Raw genomic sequence first — 16,924 nt, forward strand, 5'->3', positions numbered from 1 at the left:
GCCTAGAACTACGCCAAAAATGGAGGATTGCTGAAAGAATAAACAACCAAAAATCATCATAAATGTATCGTCTATGCAATGTGTGCGATTTATGATATCCAATATCTGTGTGCTGATGAGTATCCCTTTTGTTTTTTATTATTTCTTATAGGGGAAAGAAGACGCCAGCAATTGGAGGAGGCAGAGAGGGCCAGACACCCGGAAAATCAAACACCTCCACATGTTGAGCAGGAGGAGGCTGGGGAAGGAAGAGAGGAGGATGTGGAAGGAGAAGAGGATGTGGAAGGAGAAGAGGATGTGGAAGGAGAAGAGGATGTGGAAGGAGAAGAGGATGTGGAAGGAGAAGAGGAAGGAAGAAAGGAGGAAGGAAGAGAGGAGGAAGAAGTTATTTTGGACTTAGAATTTATATCAGATGAAGGGCAAGTGGCGGAAGAACAATTTGGCGAATTGCAAGAAGGTGGATTGATGGATGAAGGAGGAGTCGAAGATGATGGGGAGGTGGTGGAAGAAGGAGGAGTGATAGAAGATGATGGGGAGGTGGTGGAAGAAGGAGGAGTGATAGAAGATGAAGAAATTGGGGATGTGGAAATTATCAGGCCATCAGGTCAGTGTCACCCCTATATTAATAGGGCCAAACATATGCAGATAGGCTGGAAATTATTTACATATTTTGAATGCCAATTTGTTTCTTTTTAGGGGATGAAGATGGTGTAGCACATTTTTCACGTGCAAGTGCTTCTATAATTGTACAGCAACTAATGGAGTGCAGCACGGAAATGGACATTATGCGGGAAAGGATGCTAGTCATGGAGCAGAATGTGCGAAATGTCATTTCAGAGTGTAGCACGGAAATGGAGAACATGCGACAAAGGATGCTAGTCATCGAACAAAATTACAAAAATATCATTGACATGATGGGCCGTGTCAAAGACTGAACCACAGAAGCCCATCCCCCGCCCATCCCCCGCCCACAAAACCCTTTTTAATTTTAGTACTTTATAATACGCCAAAATTTCTAAATGCACACACAGTGTGCCAATATGTGCTATCTGCCATCACAGACTATCTATTGTCTGTGCTTTGTGGGTACAAACCCCTCCTCGATCCTCAAGTAGTTGAGAGGAAGGGTTTGCTCCCACAAAACACAGACATTGATCACCCATGATGTCAGATAGCACATGTGGCCATTTGTCTGTTTAACCAAGGACATTTGGCGAGTTTTCACTGAATGTGTGCATTTAGAAATTTTGGCGTGTTCCAGTGTGAAAGCACACCATCCATATGACTGACTGCTGTTCTTTTTTTAAATTTTTGTTTGGTGTTGATCTTTTTTGGTTTGTAAATGTTTCCAGTTTCAGATCACAAAACGAACAAGAAATCTCACCTAAAGAAAGAAGTTAACTAATTTTTGTAAAAAAACTAAAAATTTTTGTGTTGTGTTAAAATCTTGTAGAAAAAATTAGACACAAACAAATACAAAGCCAAAAAATTTTTGGTATAAAAAAAATACACAACAATTTATAAATGTAAATAAATGTCTTAGAAACAAATACCCAAAAAAAAAATTAGAAAATAAAAAATAAGCCAAAAAATGTCTACATAAATTAGTCTGGGTTATTGGAAACCAAACTAAATAAGAACTTAAATTTTTAACCAAAGTCTAAAAAAATTCTGTTTAGAAGTGTGTATATATATATATATATATATATATATATATATATATATATATATATATATATATATATCTAGAGATAGATATATAGGAGACAAGCCCAAAAATTCTTAAGTATAGTTTCAGTGAAATTATTCTTACATTGTGTTTCGATCATTATTATTGCTAATCACTGTCAATAAAGACAAAAAAATAAATATTTAAAAGCCAATATTTTGTCTGAAGAATTTGCAGGAAATGTTTTCTGCCTAAAAATACACATTTCTTGTTAAAAAATGACTAAAATAAAAAAAAAATAATGAGACATCAAAATCAGAAAAATGAGTGGCTTCTTATTTCTAGACTGAATACCCAGTTAGTAGATGAGTGAATAATGTGCAAATGTGGTTAGTTAATACATCTGAGTAAGTAAATTTGGCACTAGAAGTGCACTATTTTTGGAGAGAACCTGGAAGACAGAAAAATAGAGAAAAAGCAGTAATGACAAACAACTGTATAAAGTCCAATGGTCTAATTATTTATTAGTTGTGAGAATATTCCTTTCTTTGGGGGGCCGAATTAGAAAGAAATATGATCTGGCATAGCAATGGCCCCCCGACCCATGAAGTACTCAACATATTTGTCGCGTACCTCACGAGCAGATTGGGGGGCCAAGCCAGCGCGACCAGTGTCCAGGCCAGGAATGTTCTCTGAGGGTAGTCCTGCCTCAGAGCCCATGGAGGCTAGGTACGTCTGGGAGTGCCTGCGTAGAAAATTGTGCAAAATGCAGCAGGCAAATATAACGGTGTTCAATTTATATTCCGCCAAATGTATCGATGTCAGGAACAGGCGGAACCGGTTGCTGAGGATCCCAAAGGCATTCTCGACTACCCTCCGAGCCCTGGACAACCGAAAATTGAACACACTCCTCTCTGAGGTGAGGGTCCTCTGGGGAAAAGGCCGCATTAGGTGAGGTCCAAGGCCGAAAGCCTCGTCCGCTAGGAACACAAACGGAAGTCCTTCCACATTATCTTCATCTGGTGGCAATGCCAGACCACCAGTTTGGAGACGATCATAGAAATCAGTCCGTGCGAACACTCCCCCATCTGACATCCGGCCGTTCTTCCCCACGTCCACATATAGAAACTCATACTGTGCCGACACCACCGCCATCAACACGATACTATGATAACCCTTGTAATTATAATAGTAGGACCCCGAGTGGGGTGGGGGCACAATGCGGACGTGTTTCCCATCTATTGCTCCACCGCAGTTAGGAAAATCCCACCGCTCGGCAAATTGGGAAGCCACAGACTGCCATTCCTGTGGTGTGGAGGGTAGCTGTGGGGACAAACAAAAAAAGAGATTTAGTACTTTGGCACATAAACATTGCAAACATAATCCTACAAGCATCCTTGTGCAACTTTACATTTTTTAAATAGCATTTGCAAATTATGAAGGGAGAATTTCGGGGCACAAATATATAGGCCCACTTAATTAATAAGAGACTCCACAGCCCTCTGATGGGGACAAAAACACTTTGAAGGGGGGGTGGGGGGTGTTTAAACTGTTTTTAGAAAACAAAAAAACAAAAAAAAAAGTGGCATGGTGGGGGTTGGCCCGAAGATAGCATGCTGGACAGGTTAATATTGGGTAAGATCAAAATATGCAGGTAGGCCAAAATAAAAATAACATGTAAAAGCTGATATCAACATGCATAGTGAGAAAAGGGAACGTTAGTTAAACACACAGCATATCTGGGAAATAAAATTAAAAGTTAGTTTGCAACATTATTATAGACACATTGTGAGGTTAAAATGAGGAAACTTACCTTCATATACTCCTCGTGCATAACTTTAATGATGGCAGCACACGTGTCCGGTATGATGACCCCAAGCGCCTGCGGAGAGATGCCTGTTGAGAACTTGAGGTCCTGCAGGCTCCTCCCAGTCGCCAGGTACCGCAACGTGGCAATAAGCCTCTGCTCGGCCGTGATGGCTTGGCGCATCACAGTGTCCTGCCTCGTGATATAGGGGGACAGAAGTTCCAGCAGACTGTTGAATACGGGGTCCGTCATGCGGAGAAAATTCCTATAGTCATTAGGATTATTCTCCTGGAGTTCCCTAAGCAGAGGCATATGTGAGAACTGGTCACGCTGGCGCAACCAATTCTTGGTCCAGAAACGCCTCCGCCCCCTGTTTCTGGCCAAAGTACTGGAATAATGAACATATCCAGCAGCCATCCCATAAACAGCACCAACTCGCGAAAATTGACGCTGCTGCTCCATCATGGCTTCAAACCGGCCGGCTGGTCAGTCAAGAACACACTCCAACAGAAAGCACAATCAAATCCAGCGGTACCTGCAAAGAACGCACGACACACAGATATGAACGCACAGTACGAATCTGCTAAGCAGAACGAACTGCACGCCTGTACCCGAATGCCAACTACGTACCCACAAGCACACGCACTGAACGAGAAAATACTACCTGCTAAAGCCTGGAGACCGAGAAGCGCGAATCAGCTCTAACCAAACCTTCACTAACACGAGCAAAGCCGTAACTAGCAAAAGCGGAACAGAGGGCGTCGCCATTGACTTTGGCCTTTCCCTTTATAGTGACGTCAAACGTGGATTACGTGCACGCGTTCAGGTCCGCAGGGAAATATCATCCGCTGGTGTGTACAAGCCAGCGGGCCAAATGAAAAAACAGCCTTGTACGCCGGAAACAGCCCGTCGGACATTTCGAACGGACATGTTTGCTCGTGAGTACTCGGCCTAAGAGGATCCCTGGATATTAATAAAAAGTGACAGGCATTCTAAACCTTTTTGATTTTATCTAAAAATGTGAAAATTATTTTCTCTTGACATATACTTCAAGAACTCATGCACACAGATTTATGCATGTTTATGATTGGGGCTCCGTATAGCCACATACAGCTGTATCCTGTCATCCATTTGTACAAGCAGCTGTACATAACACTTATGTCTTCCCGGGTGCTAAAATATGCGATATGTGTCCCAATATGCTCGTGCGCATGAGCTCTGGCTTTCATGATTATAATCTTGTACAGTGTTGAAAGCCTAAGCGCTGGTCCCAGTCAAAACAATGTCACCTTCATGCATTCTTAGGCAGAACTATCCCTAAATACAGCACATCTTTAATGACATTAGTGATGATTGGGCTCATTATCCGATAGAAACTAAACCCAGATGGCAGAAAATCACAACTGGTCTGACCGATAAAAAAAAAAAGTAAAATCTCCAAACACAACGTGGTGAGACTTATGACTTTGTCCTGTTGAGAATAATCCTACAAATGACAATTTTCTTTGGTAAATTTCTCAGCTCGGACAGATAACAGTGACAAAGGCTCGAATTTCCACATTCCAGACTGCTGTCCTCAACGTTAGGCTGTTGTCCTTTTACTAACAGTGGAATTGCACTCAGTCTTTAACAACAGCTGGGGGAGAGGATGGCACGGCAGAAGCCCCTGTAATCCTCATTGTCATCATGTCATTCATGTTCCCTATTTAAGTAGTAACTAGAGGCAAGAGTGATAACACAGACAGAAGGCATTGTTACCACTGGCCACTAAGTTTTAAGGCCATTTGGAAAACATGCTGACCCCATAAACATGACACATGACAACATAATTATGCTAGGAGGGCAGATTAAAGCTTACCATGTCATGACACTATGCTTTCTTAAATAGTCCCAGTGGCTAATATGGGCGTTCAGCACTGGCAGAGGTGACGTCAGTTTGGAAAAAAAAATGAGCGTATTACTAAAAATGACCACTAAGCTGATGTCTATTTTCATTTTATAGAGTCAGCCCCAGAACACTGCGTCCAAACCTATTGTGAGCCATTGTGATATATGACCTGAGAGAGTGATGAAGCCCTATTGTGATTATCTTTGACATATTTTAGATGCCTCTGGCAGATCTTGGCTTTCTTCTTGTTACTAAAAGAAAATATTGAATATGAACCGTCGGCAGGCTCTATCAGCAGTTTTCAGAAGCTCCTTTGAAAAGATGTTGAAAGATTTACACAAAAGATTTCATAAAAATCACACTGCCCGCCTTTAGTTTTATACCCAAGATCATACCGATACTTGACGTATTTAAGATTTGTGGAAGGAATTACAGGTGAAAAAAAAGACAAAAGTCTGTTTTGTCCCCGAGCAGAAGAAAAATAAAAAGTAATGGGTGTGTAAATTAAAACATATGTTAGACCAGCCAAAATGTGATTCATACGATCTATGTAGAGCTAGTGCCATTCAACAGCTTTTGAGCCTCTTATTTAACCACTTAAGCCCCGGACCAATATGCAGCCTAAAGACCCAAGGTGTTTTTACAGTTCGGGACTGCGTCGCTTTAACAGACAATTGCGCGGTCGTGCGACGTGGCTCCCAAACAAAATTGGCGTCCTTTTTTCCCCACAAATAGAGCTTTCTTTTGGTGGTATTTGATCACATCTGCGGTTTTTAGTTTTTGCGCTATAAACAAAAATAGAGCGACAATTTTGAAAAAAATTCAATATTTTTTACTTTTTGCTATAATAAATATCCCCCAAAAACATATATAAAAACATTTTTTTCCCTCAGTTTAGGCCGATACGTATTTTTCTACATATTTTTAGTAAAAAAAAAATCACAATAAGCGTTTATCGATTGGTTTGCGCAAAATTTATAGCGTTTACAAAATAGGGGATAGTTTTATTGCATTTTTATTAATTTTTTTTTTTTTACTACTAATGGCGGCGATCAGCAATTTTATTCGTGTCTGCGACATTATGGCGGACACTTCGGACAATTTTGACACATTTTTGGGACCATTGTCATTTTCACAGCAAAAAATGCATTTAAATTGCATTCTTTATTGTGAAAATGACAGTTGCAGTTTGGGAGTTAACCACAGGTGGCGCTGTAGGAGTTAGGGTGCACCTAGTATGTGTTTACAACTGTAGGGGGGTGTGGCTGTAGGAATGACGTCATCGATCGTGTCTTCCCTATAAAGGGAATGACGCGATCGATGCGCCGACACAGTGAAGCACGGGGAAGCCGTGTTTACACACGGCTCTCCCCGTTCTTCAGCTCCGGGGAGCGATCGCGACGGAGCGGCTATAAACAAATAGCCGCGCCGTGGTCCCGGATCGCTCCCCGAGCGGACCCGACCTCCGCATGTAGCGGGGGGGGTCCCGATCGGACCCCCCACCCGCTAATAGGCGAGGACGTACATGTACGCCCATGTGCCTGTACGTGCCATATTGTGGACGTATATGTACATGCGGGGGTCGGGAACTGGTTAAGATGCAAATCCTCTCCAACTAAAACTGTAATCTCAAGTTCAATTAACTTCTGCATATAAAATTAGGGAAACCTAATTAATTAATTAGTTAATTAAAAATAAGCTTTGTTTCCCCACATAAATAATAAATATATATATATACTGTATAAATATATATATATATATATATATATATATATATATATATATATATATATATATATATATAGATAGATAGATAGATAGATAGATAGATAGATATAGATATCTCTATCTATCCATCTATCTATCTATCTATCTATCTATCTATCTATCTATCTATCTATCTATCTATCTATCTATATACAGATATCTATCTATATAATTAAATAGATATATAGATATATATATATATAGCTATATATCTATATAGATATATCCATATATATATATTTGCATATAGATATATATCTATATATATATATATATAGATATAGATATATACAGTATAGATATATATCTATATATATATATAAAAAATTGCTGAAGGCAACTATCCAACCATCAGACACAAATTAATTCAACTGTGCACAGTTACATTTCCCATCTTGTAGATTACTGCCAAATTTGCATGTAACCCATGGGACACTTTTATATATATATATATATATATATATATATATATATATATATATACATATACTTTAGATTAAAACTTATCATGTTTTTGTGTTGAAATTAAATGGAAACTTGACAGCTGTCCCTTCATAAACAAACTGGTAGGTTTGGTAGGTTTGCCCTGTCTCCAGGCTACTCCCCATCACATCAATTTACCCACAGATAGAAGTAAGTTCCAAACTGAAGGTAGGAAGAATTGGAGGACTGGTCTTTACTCGTTGGTTGGTGGGAAGGAGTATATCTGAAGCCAAAACTGTTTTTACATTTTAAATGGATTAAGAAATGGTAATACACCTGTTTTTGCCATCTGTGTCCCAATTGCCAGATTTCCTGTCAATTTCTGTCCAGTTAGGTAAAATATATTGGAGCCAAAAGAAAAGACGAAATTAAGGTGGACATTGATATTTTTTTAAGGATTCTGTTGGCCTTAAATAGCTTTGGAAGCTCCTTTTTTAAATATTCTGAATCTGTTCTCGTGGAAAAAATGGACCCTCATTAGCATGATTACCGGTACTTTATGTTTGTTTTATTACAAGTATAATACAGACAATTGTGATTATGCAAAAAAGTATCAAATGCAAGAAAAGGGAAAGACACATGACGTGAACTACTCTCAATATATTTTTTTAAAACATACAAATTATAAATGCATTATTTATTTAATTGTTCTTCTTTCAGGCTGGGGAACTGAGGAACAGAGCGGCTCACAGCAAGGGGTTTGGTGTGTCTCCCTTCCCCGTTTTAGGTCTGATTTCAAAAAATTTTGGGCTACAATCGGACCTGAAACGGACAAGAAAATTTGCAATTCGCACCAGAGCCGCTTCGGAAATATGTGAACTGGCTCCATAGAGAGCCGGTCACAATCTCCTGACATGCAAATTGGATGCGGTGAAACGCACATCCAATTCGCACTAGTGTGAACCCAGCCTCAAGCAAGTTTCCCCTAAGAAGCTGAATGAGTGAAATTGAGATTTAGCAAAATCAACAAAAGGCTAAATCAAGTTAGCTGAAACCTCTCTGCATATCCTTAAAAGTAAATCTAGGTTTGAACAGCTGTCACCGAAACAAGCATCTCCACTGGAAGATTTCTTCTATATTCCTGTTCTGATGACAACTCAACATTTTGGATTTTCCCTATCTTTTGGTCCCAGTGACAAAGTGGTCACCAAGACAGATAGAGAGGATGAATCTACCTAACCAAAACACAGATAGTTATATAAACCAGATAAAGTTTTGGCTTTAGGTGTACTTTAATTCTAGGCTTTTCCATGAGCTTTTAACCATAGTTTGAAACTTATGGTTTAAGCAGTTTCCCAGCTTCAAATATCGAAATTGATAGGAAATTACTTTTGATGGGCACTGTGGTGGTTTGAATCAAATTCAATCACAATCTCAATTGTTTGGGTCGCTGAAAACTGCAGAATAAATAAAACCATGGGTGACAGATTGAAAATTGATGCAGAGTCTGTAGCTGAAACGGCCTCCCTAAATTCAAAAGTATGGATCTAGCCATACCCCTTAATCAGAGCTTGAGGGTACAGGATTTGAAGTTTATATTGGAAAAACAACCCATCATGGATCTGACTGTAATGTTCACATTCACAACATGATGAATAGTGTCATCTATTCCTAAAGCTGTTATATTTTGTCCTCCAATGCTCATATCATTGCATGCAGCAAAAAGGATAGACAATGCTCATTGATTAAGTGGAAGATGGCCTAGTGTCCTCCAGTGCTCGCCTAGTGTCCTCCAGTGCTCATGTGTATAAGGTCCATATGCTGGTAATGCTGAGAGCCACTTGAATTTATGAATAAAACAGACAGTGTAAAGAGTAACAGTAATATGAAAAATGCATTTATGTAAAGTGACAGATCACATCTCAGTTTACTGACATGGGATCAGCGAAATATGAATTCCCATTGGTTTACTGCACTCTGCAAGTTGGCATTTGCATTGATTTTTAGTTAGGAGAACATGTTGTGTAAAGCATGTATGTAATATATTTTAAGCGACATTAAAGGTTAGTTTGAAAAAAAAAACATGTTATACTTACCTGCTCTGTGCAGTGGTATTGCACAGAGCAGACCTGATCCTCCTTCTCTAAGGTCCTCGGCCAGCGATCCTGGCTCCTCCTCTTCAACCAATGCCTCCAAAAGCAACTCTCTGATCCATGCTTACTATCGAGCCCTGCTCTATGCGTCCTAATGATGCACAGAGCCACAGCTCAGCCACCCGGCTCTCTCCTCATTAGCTGTGATTTACAATGGAAGGAGCCAATGGCTCTCTCTGCTGTCTCGGCCAATGAGGAATGAGAGACCCGGAAGATGCTCAGTACGCGGGCACATCACTGGATCAAAAGGGGGCTCAGGTGAGTATTAGGGGGCAAAGGGGCCGCTGCACACAGAAGGTTTTTTACCTTCATGCATAGAATGCACGAGAGGCCAAACCAGCTGCAGGTCAGACTTAGAAGTCGGGATCTCTCCAGAGCTTGGACCGGCTAAGTGATGTCAGCAAACAGCAGACTTTAGCCCACTGTTGACTGAATACAAGTCACAGGAGTGCAGAACAAAGTGCACGTATGTGACCCACAGGAGAAGTAGGGCCAAAAGAACTTTGGCCCTACTTTGCCTTTAATTCATTTTAATATTCACAGCAAACTCCCCCATCCATCCAAGTCTCTATACTTTATTTTGGTGAAAAATCACTTTGAAAACCACCCCTAGCATTTCTGGCTGTGTCCATCTTGAGTAAGGGCCGATGATTCATATAGCAGTTACTTTCTGGAATTCATCCTATGCATAATTTCTATTTTTTTTCTACACTTTTACCTACTCGATTCTGCATTCCCTTTCGGTAGACAACGCTCACCTATGCTCTAGTGGAGGATTGTTCCTCGGGATATAACATCCAGTGCAGGGCAGTGGACCCTGCATCAATCTTGATAACTTCCGATCACTGGAGCATAGGGGAGAAGACACTGCTGGAAGAGCTCTAGCAGCGTGAAGAAGCAGAGGATCGGGTAAGTAAATCTCCTTTTCCAGGCCCGATAGACTGAGCAATTAACCCTTGAGAGTTTTCAGATTTCCCAGGGTTGAGCTTAAAAATTTAAAAGTTATACTTTAACATTGATGGAACTGCCAAAAGCTCTTTTCAAGAATTGCAGAGTACTTACTGTGAAAGTATGCATTAATTCCTTAAATGTTAGTGCCCCAGCTTTGAAATTCTCCTTATATGACACACTTGTTTTCTGATCAAATGATTGATGTGGATTTTATTACAACATGACATAACTATTTGTGCTATTTTGCACTGAAGATGTTTATGCAGTTGAAATAGTCGGAATCTCACAATTCAAATGTAAGCTTATGCTTTTCAATTGTGTCACATGGATAGTCACTCATATTTTATAAACATTTGCCTGTAATCTAAAGCCATATTTTTACAGCTGTCACTAAATGGAAGTCTCTTTGTGCAATCTCCTAAAGCACTGCCAAAAAAAAGAGAAAATAAAATGTTTTCTCCTATATGCTATTGATTTGCAATGCTTCTGTGAACCCTACTGTTAGTCTGCATGAGCATTGTATAATACCAGTAGTATTAGAGCCTACAGATGATGCATTAACCCCTTCAGCCCCAGATGGTTTACCCCTTTTCATGATCAGGTCATTTTGTGCGGCGCGGCACTGCGTTACTTTGACAACTGCGCAGTCATGCATAGTACACACATGTCATTTACGTACTTTTTTTCCACAAATAGCACTTTCTTTTGGTGGTATTTAATCACCTCTGCGGTTTTATTTTTTTATTATATAAACAAAAGAGACCGACAATTTTGAAAAAAAATTATATATTTTTTACTCTCTGCCATAAAACACATCCAATAAAAGTAAAAAATCGAATTTCTTCGTCGATTTAGGCCAATATGTATTCTGCTACATATTTTTGGTAAAAAAAAATCCCAATAAGCCTATATTGATTGGTTTGCACAAAAGTTATAGGGCTGGATTCACGTAGAGCGGTGTATATTTCAGCCGGCGTATCGCATCTCATATGCGCTACGCCGACGTAACACAGAGAGGCAAGAACAGTATTCACAAAGCACTCGCACCCCAACGTTGCGCCGGCGTAACGTAAAATCCTTGGCGTAAGCCGGCCTAATTCAAAGTAGTTTGAAGTGGGTGTGATACATGTAAATGAACCGTGACCCCATGCAAATGAAGGGCCGAACGAACGGCGCATGCGCCGTCCCGTGGACGCTTCCAAGTGCGCATGCTCAGAATCACGTCGGAACGAACGCCTAAGATACGTCGAATCACTGAACGTAACCTACGCCCAGCCCTATTCACGTAGTACTACGTAAACAATGTAAAATACGACGGCTGTTCCGTCGTCCATACCGTTGCATGAGATGCGCCTCCTATAGGTGGAATAACTATACGCCGGACGTATGCCTTACGTAAACGTATGCTATTACTGCGACGGGTGCAAGTACGTTCGTGAATCGGCGTATCTCGGTCATTTACATATTCAACGCGTAATTCAATGGAAGCGCCCCTTGCGGCCAGCGTAAATATGCGGCCAAGATACGACAGCGTAGGGAACTTACGTCGGTCGGACGAAGCCACATTTCAGGCGTATCTTGCATTAAGAATTAGGCGCATAGATACGATGGCGCACATTGACGCTTACGCGGCGTATCTCGAGATACTCCGCGTAAGTGTTAAGTGAATCCAGGCCATAGTGTCTACAAACCATGGGATATTTGTATGTCGTTATTAATTTATTTATTTTACTAGTAATGGTGGCGATCAGCCACTTATAGCTGGACTGCGACATTGTGGCAGACAAGCTGGACACTAAGTGACACTTTTGTCACTTTTTTTAGGGAAGCGTGACACTAATTCAGTGATCAGGGCTAAAAAAAAGGCACTATCACTGTATTAATGACACTGGCAGGGAAGGGGTTAACATCAGGGGTGATCAAAGGGTTAAATGTGTCCCTAGGGGGTGCTTTCTAACTTTGGCGGGTGTGTGCTTTAACTGTAAGAAGACCGAGATCTGTGTCCCTGCTTAGCAGAAAAACAAGATCTCTGTCTTCCCTTGTCACAGAACAGTGATCTGCCTTGTTTACATAGGCAGACTGCCATTCTGCCACTCTTGACGGGTCCCGTTGATTGGCATCCACTGTGTCCAATCACAGTGGGAGCTGGTCACCGGCGGTGTGCATGCGTGCCGCAGACCCGGAAGAGCGAAATTACAAATAGGTATGTAATTCCGCACAGGAGAGCTGCCGCCCCCTGCAGTACATGTAGGTGGAGCGAGCAGCAAGTGGTTACAATTTGATGTAAACTCGAAATAAATAACTTTTTTTTAAGAAAATATTTTTTCCATCCTGAGGCTGGCCATATATTATACAATTGTCTTGTACAATTTTCCTTTATATTTACCAAAATAATACCATATAATGAGAGGTCAAAGCTAAACACTTTCAATTTGTATGCAATCAGGCAAGTCCTTGCACTACATAGTTGAAGGTAAATCTAAAGGAAATTGAATAAGAAAATTAGACAATGTATGGCCAGCTTAAGTTGTCTTTTAGTGATGCTGATCTTTCACAGCCTATTTGCTGCTACTTGCATGTAATGAAGTGGTGGCTGCATTGCATTTCACGGCAGGTGTCCTAATGTACACTTTATTGTCAAAAGTATTGGGACGCCTGCCTTTACACACACATGAACTTTAATGGCATCCCAGTCTTAGTCCGTAGGTTTCAATATTGAGTTGGCCCACCCTTTGCAACTTTAACAGCTTAAACTCTTCTGGGAAGGCTGTGCACAAGGTTTAGGAATTTGTCTATGGGAATGTTTGGCCATTCTTCCAGAAGCGCATTTGTGAGGTCAGGCACTGATGTTGGAGAGAAGGCCTGGCTCACCGTCTCCACTCCTATTTATCCCAACGGTATTCTATCGGGTTGAGGTTAGGACTCTGTGCAGGCCAGTCAAGTTCCTCCACCCCAAACTCGCTCATTCATGTCTTTTTTTGGACCTTTCTCTGTGCACTGGTGAGCAGTCATGTTGGAACAGGAAGGGATCACCCCCAAACTGTTCCCACAAAGTTGGGAGCATGAAATTGTCCAAAATGTCTTGGTATGCTGACGCCTTTAGAGTTCCCTTCACTGGAACTAAGGGGCCAAACCAAACCCCTGAAAAACAACCACACCATGATCCCTCCTCCACCAAATGATTTGGACCAGTGCACAAAGCAAGGTCCATAAAGACAAGGATAAGTGAGTTTGGGGAGGAGGAACTTAACCCTTTATTTTGCCTCTAGCGGGGGTTAAAAGCACCCCGCTATTGGCTGAATAGCGATGGTAAAGCACCGCTAAAACTAGAAAGCAGTCTTATAGTCAAAGCTTAATTGAACAAGCTGAAGTTAGAAGCTGATTGGCTACCATGCACTGCTGCACCAGATTCATACACTCCAGTATTAGTAAGGCTCGGTTCACACCTAAAACGGCTGCAGATCATCCCTGTTCTTGGTTTCAGGGACAAATCAGGGCCGAATCTTTGCCTGAATTCAGCCCTAAAACGGAGGCAAAGACACACAGCGTTTCTGTGTAAGCCGCTCCGCAGCCGTGCCAGAGGTATGTGAACCGGCTCCATAGAGAGCCAGTCACATTCTCCTGCTATGCGAATTGGGTGTGGTGAAAACCGCATCCAATTCGCATAGGTGTGAACCCAGCCTAAACCAACCTCTATGTCTACCACTGATTGAAAAAGTGAAAAAACTTTTCAAAGCAATTTTGTAACAGTTTTTTTTTAGGTTAGTAAATGCTTAAAATTGAGAAAATGTGTGTTTGTCTCATAGGGGTTTATTTACTAAAGCTGGAGAGTGCAAAATCAGGCTCACTTCTACATAGAAACCAATAAGTTTCCAGGTTGTATTGCCAAAGCTTAATTGAACGAGCTGATGTTAGAAGCTGATTGGTTTCTATTGCAGAAGTGAGGCCCCGTACACACGACCGAGTTTCTCGGCAGAATTCAGCCAGGAACTCGATCGGAGCCGTATTCTGCCGAGGAAACCGGTCGTGTGTACACTTTTGGCCGAGGAAACAGACGAGGAACTCGCCGAGCCAAATAGAGAACATGTTCTCTATTTCCTCGTTAGTCAATGGGGGAAACTTGGCTCGCCGAGATCCTCGGCGGCTTCACAAGGAAAACACATCGTTTTGCTCGTCGAGTTTCTCGGACGTGTGTACGGGGGCCTGAGTTTGCACTCTCCAGCGCTCCATAGTGTATAGGGACTGTTTATAAAGAGTAAAATAAAGACAGAATGTATTTGCATAAATCTGCCTCATTCATTGCTCAGTTTGCCAGCCATTTATAAATCTGTAAAAACATGGGAAGCCAAGAAATGGGAATATATTTGAATAAACAAAAGTTGCAAACAATCAGTGATGTATGAGCAATTTGTAATTTATTAGTCCCAAGAGTCCCAACACACATATCCTGCTAATCTCTGTCTAATAATAACTGCATATGAAACATATAACTTTGGAACAGTTATCATTTCTAATAGTAAGAAAATGACCCCCCCCCTCCACCAATCTTTGTTCCCCAATGAAAAATGATCACTGCTTAATAGGAAATTATATATATATCTATATATATATATATATATATATATATATATATATATATATATATATGTGTATAATATATAGTGTATATATATATATATATATATGTGTATATATTATATTTATATATATATATATATATTTATATATATATATATATATATATATATATTATATATATATATTGCATATATGTTACTTACCCTTTTTATTTCTTCGAGAAAATAAAAATAAATGTAACATAACATCAGAAAAATCCTGGTTGTATGCTGTATTGTGGTATACATTCTCATGTTCACCATTCGATCTTGGCATAGTAGGAAGGGTTCTCACCAAAAATTGCAGCTGGAATTAATTGACAGGGGGAAAAAAAAGAAGAAACCTCCAAATAGTGTGAAAAACACCTAAAAACAGTAAAAAGGAAAATGATCAACAGTAAGGGTGCATTCACACCACGATTTTATCATCCTACTTGTTCTCACGATTCTTAGGTTTGAAATCGTACAAATCTGTATGGCAAAACGTATCCATTCACTTCCATTCATTAATGTAGGTCCCCAAGTGCATCCGATTTGATCCGCATCAGATTTGATACGATTTAAAATCGCATCAAAAATCGTGTTTGACCACGATTTTTGGTCCTGATTTGAAACGTATTAAAATCGTGTCCGATTTTTTTTTATATTTTAGGGTCAATCTAAATGCGTATAAATCGGATGACTGTGCGTTTTTATCCGTTTAAATCGTACCCCGATTTTTTATTACGCATGCTCACTAGACACTAGAACGAGCTAGAAACTGCAAGAATCTTCTTTTATGGCCATTGCCAGACATTATTTAAATCAGGATCCGATTTTTTTTTTGACATACGATTACATACGATTTTGTCATATACGATTCCATCCGATTTAACGGTCCGATTATCGGATGTTAAAAATCGTGATGTGAACCTAGCCTTAGTTAATAGCAAGTGAATATTGATCACAATTTTTCCTTTGGACCTTTTATAAATGGGCCCATTGGTATATTAATGGTCCCAATCACAGCATGCGCTTTAGCTGTAACTAATTGAGGAACATATGTTAACATTTTCTATCCTTTAAACTCTTAAAATCACTTAATCTAAAAGCTAAGAGCTACTTAAAATATTGAAATTAGCAATGCACCTCTACAGCGGGAGTACTAATTTTGGCCTGCGTTATCAACGGATTGTTCCTAAGTGTACCTGGAAAATTGTGACCTGACAGCTGACATTGATGAGCTTGGTAAGGAAGAACGCTTTTCCATTCATAAAAAGGTGTCAGGGTGGTGATGTGTGAGAGCAGACTGCGCGTGCATCATTTGTTCAATAAAGACTTTATGATACAAAGCCATGAAAAAAAAAAAAAAACTGCTAATGCCTCTGAAACAACAGCAGGTATTCCGGGATTAACTTAATCTTCCACCAAATATGTTTTTATTTACAGTGTATTCAGGTGTATCCTTTATGAGGGTTTTTTCTTTTGTGAGCTTATCATTTTATCACACTGTGGGTCCTGCGCACGTTCTCCCTAAATAGACAATAATGCGCCAGTGAGTCATTGTTTTTCTGCGCGCTCATAACTACATTGCAGTCCTAATCTTTTATAGTGTTAGAAGGATGGAATTAGAAGAACCACTTTGTTTTGATACCCTTCATGGTTTGAATT

The 16,924-nt window shown here is 40.2% G+C and overlaps 1 protein-coding gene across 3 annotated transcripts in view; it reads left to right on the forward strand.

Annotated features, from left to right (window-relative positions):
- Window positions 1–16,924, forward strand: part of EGF (epidermal growth factor) — a 207,314-nt gene that overhangs the window by 138,092 nt on the left and 52,298 nt on the right. Inside the window, exons 18-19 of one of the 3 annotated variants that reach the window (XM_040329238.1) lie at window positions 4,620–4,648; window positions 5,100–5,144. The exons of the other annotated variants lie outside the window; for them this stretch is intronic. Of the exons in view, the coding sequence (XP_040185172.1) occupies window positions 4,620–4,648; window positions 5,100–5,144 (74 nt within the window). The remainder of the gene's footprint in view (window positions 1–4,619; window positions 4,649–5,099; window positions 5,145–16,924) is intronic. 3 annotated transcript variants of the gene reach the window in all.

Source organism: Rana temporaria, chromosome 1, assembly GCF_905171775.1.
Source record: "Rana temporaria chromosome 1, aRanTem1.1, whole genome shotgun sequence".
Taxonomy (NCBI): Eukaryota; Metazoa; Chordata; class Amphibia; order Anura; family Ranidae; genus Rana; species Rana temporaria.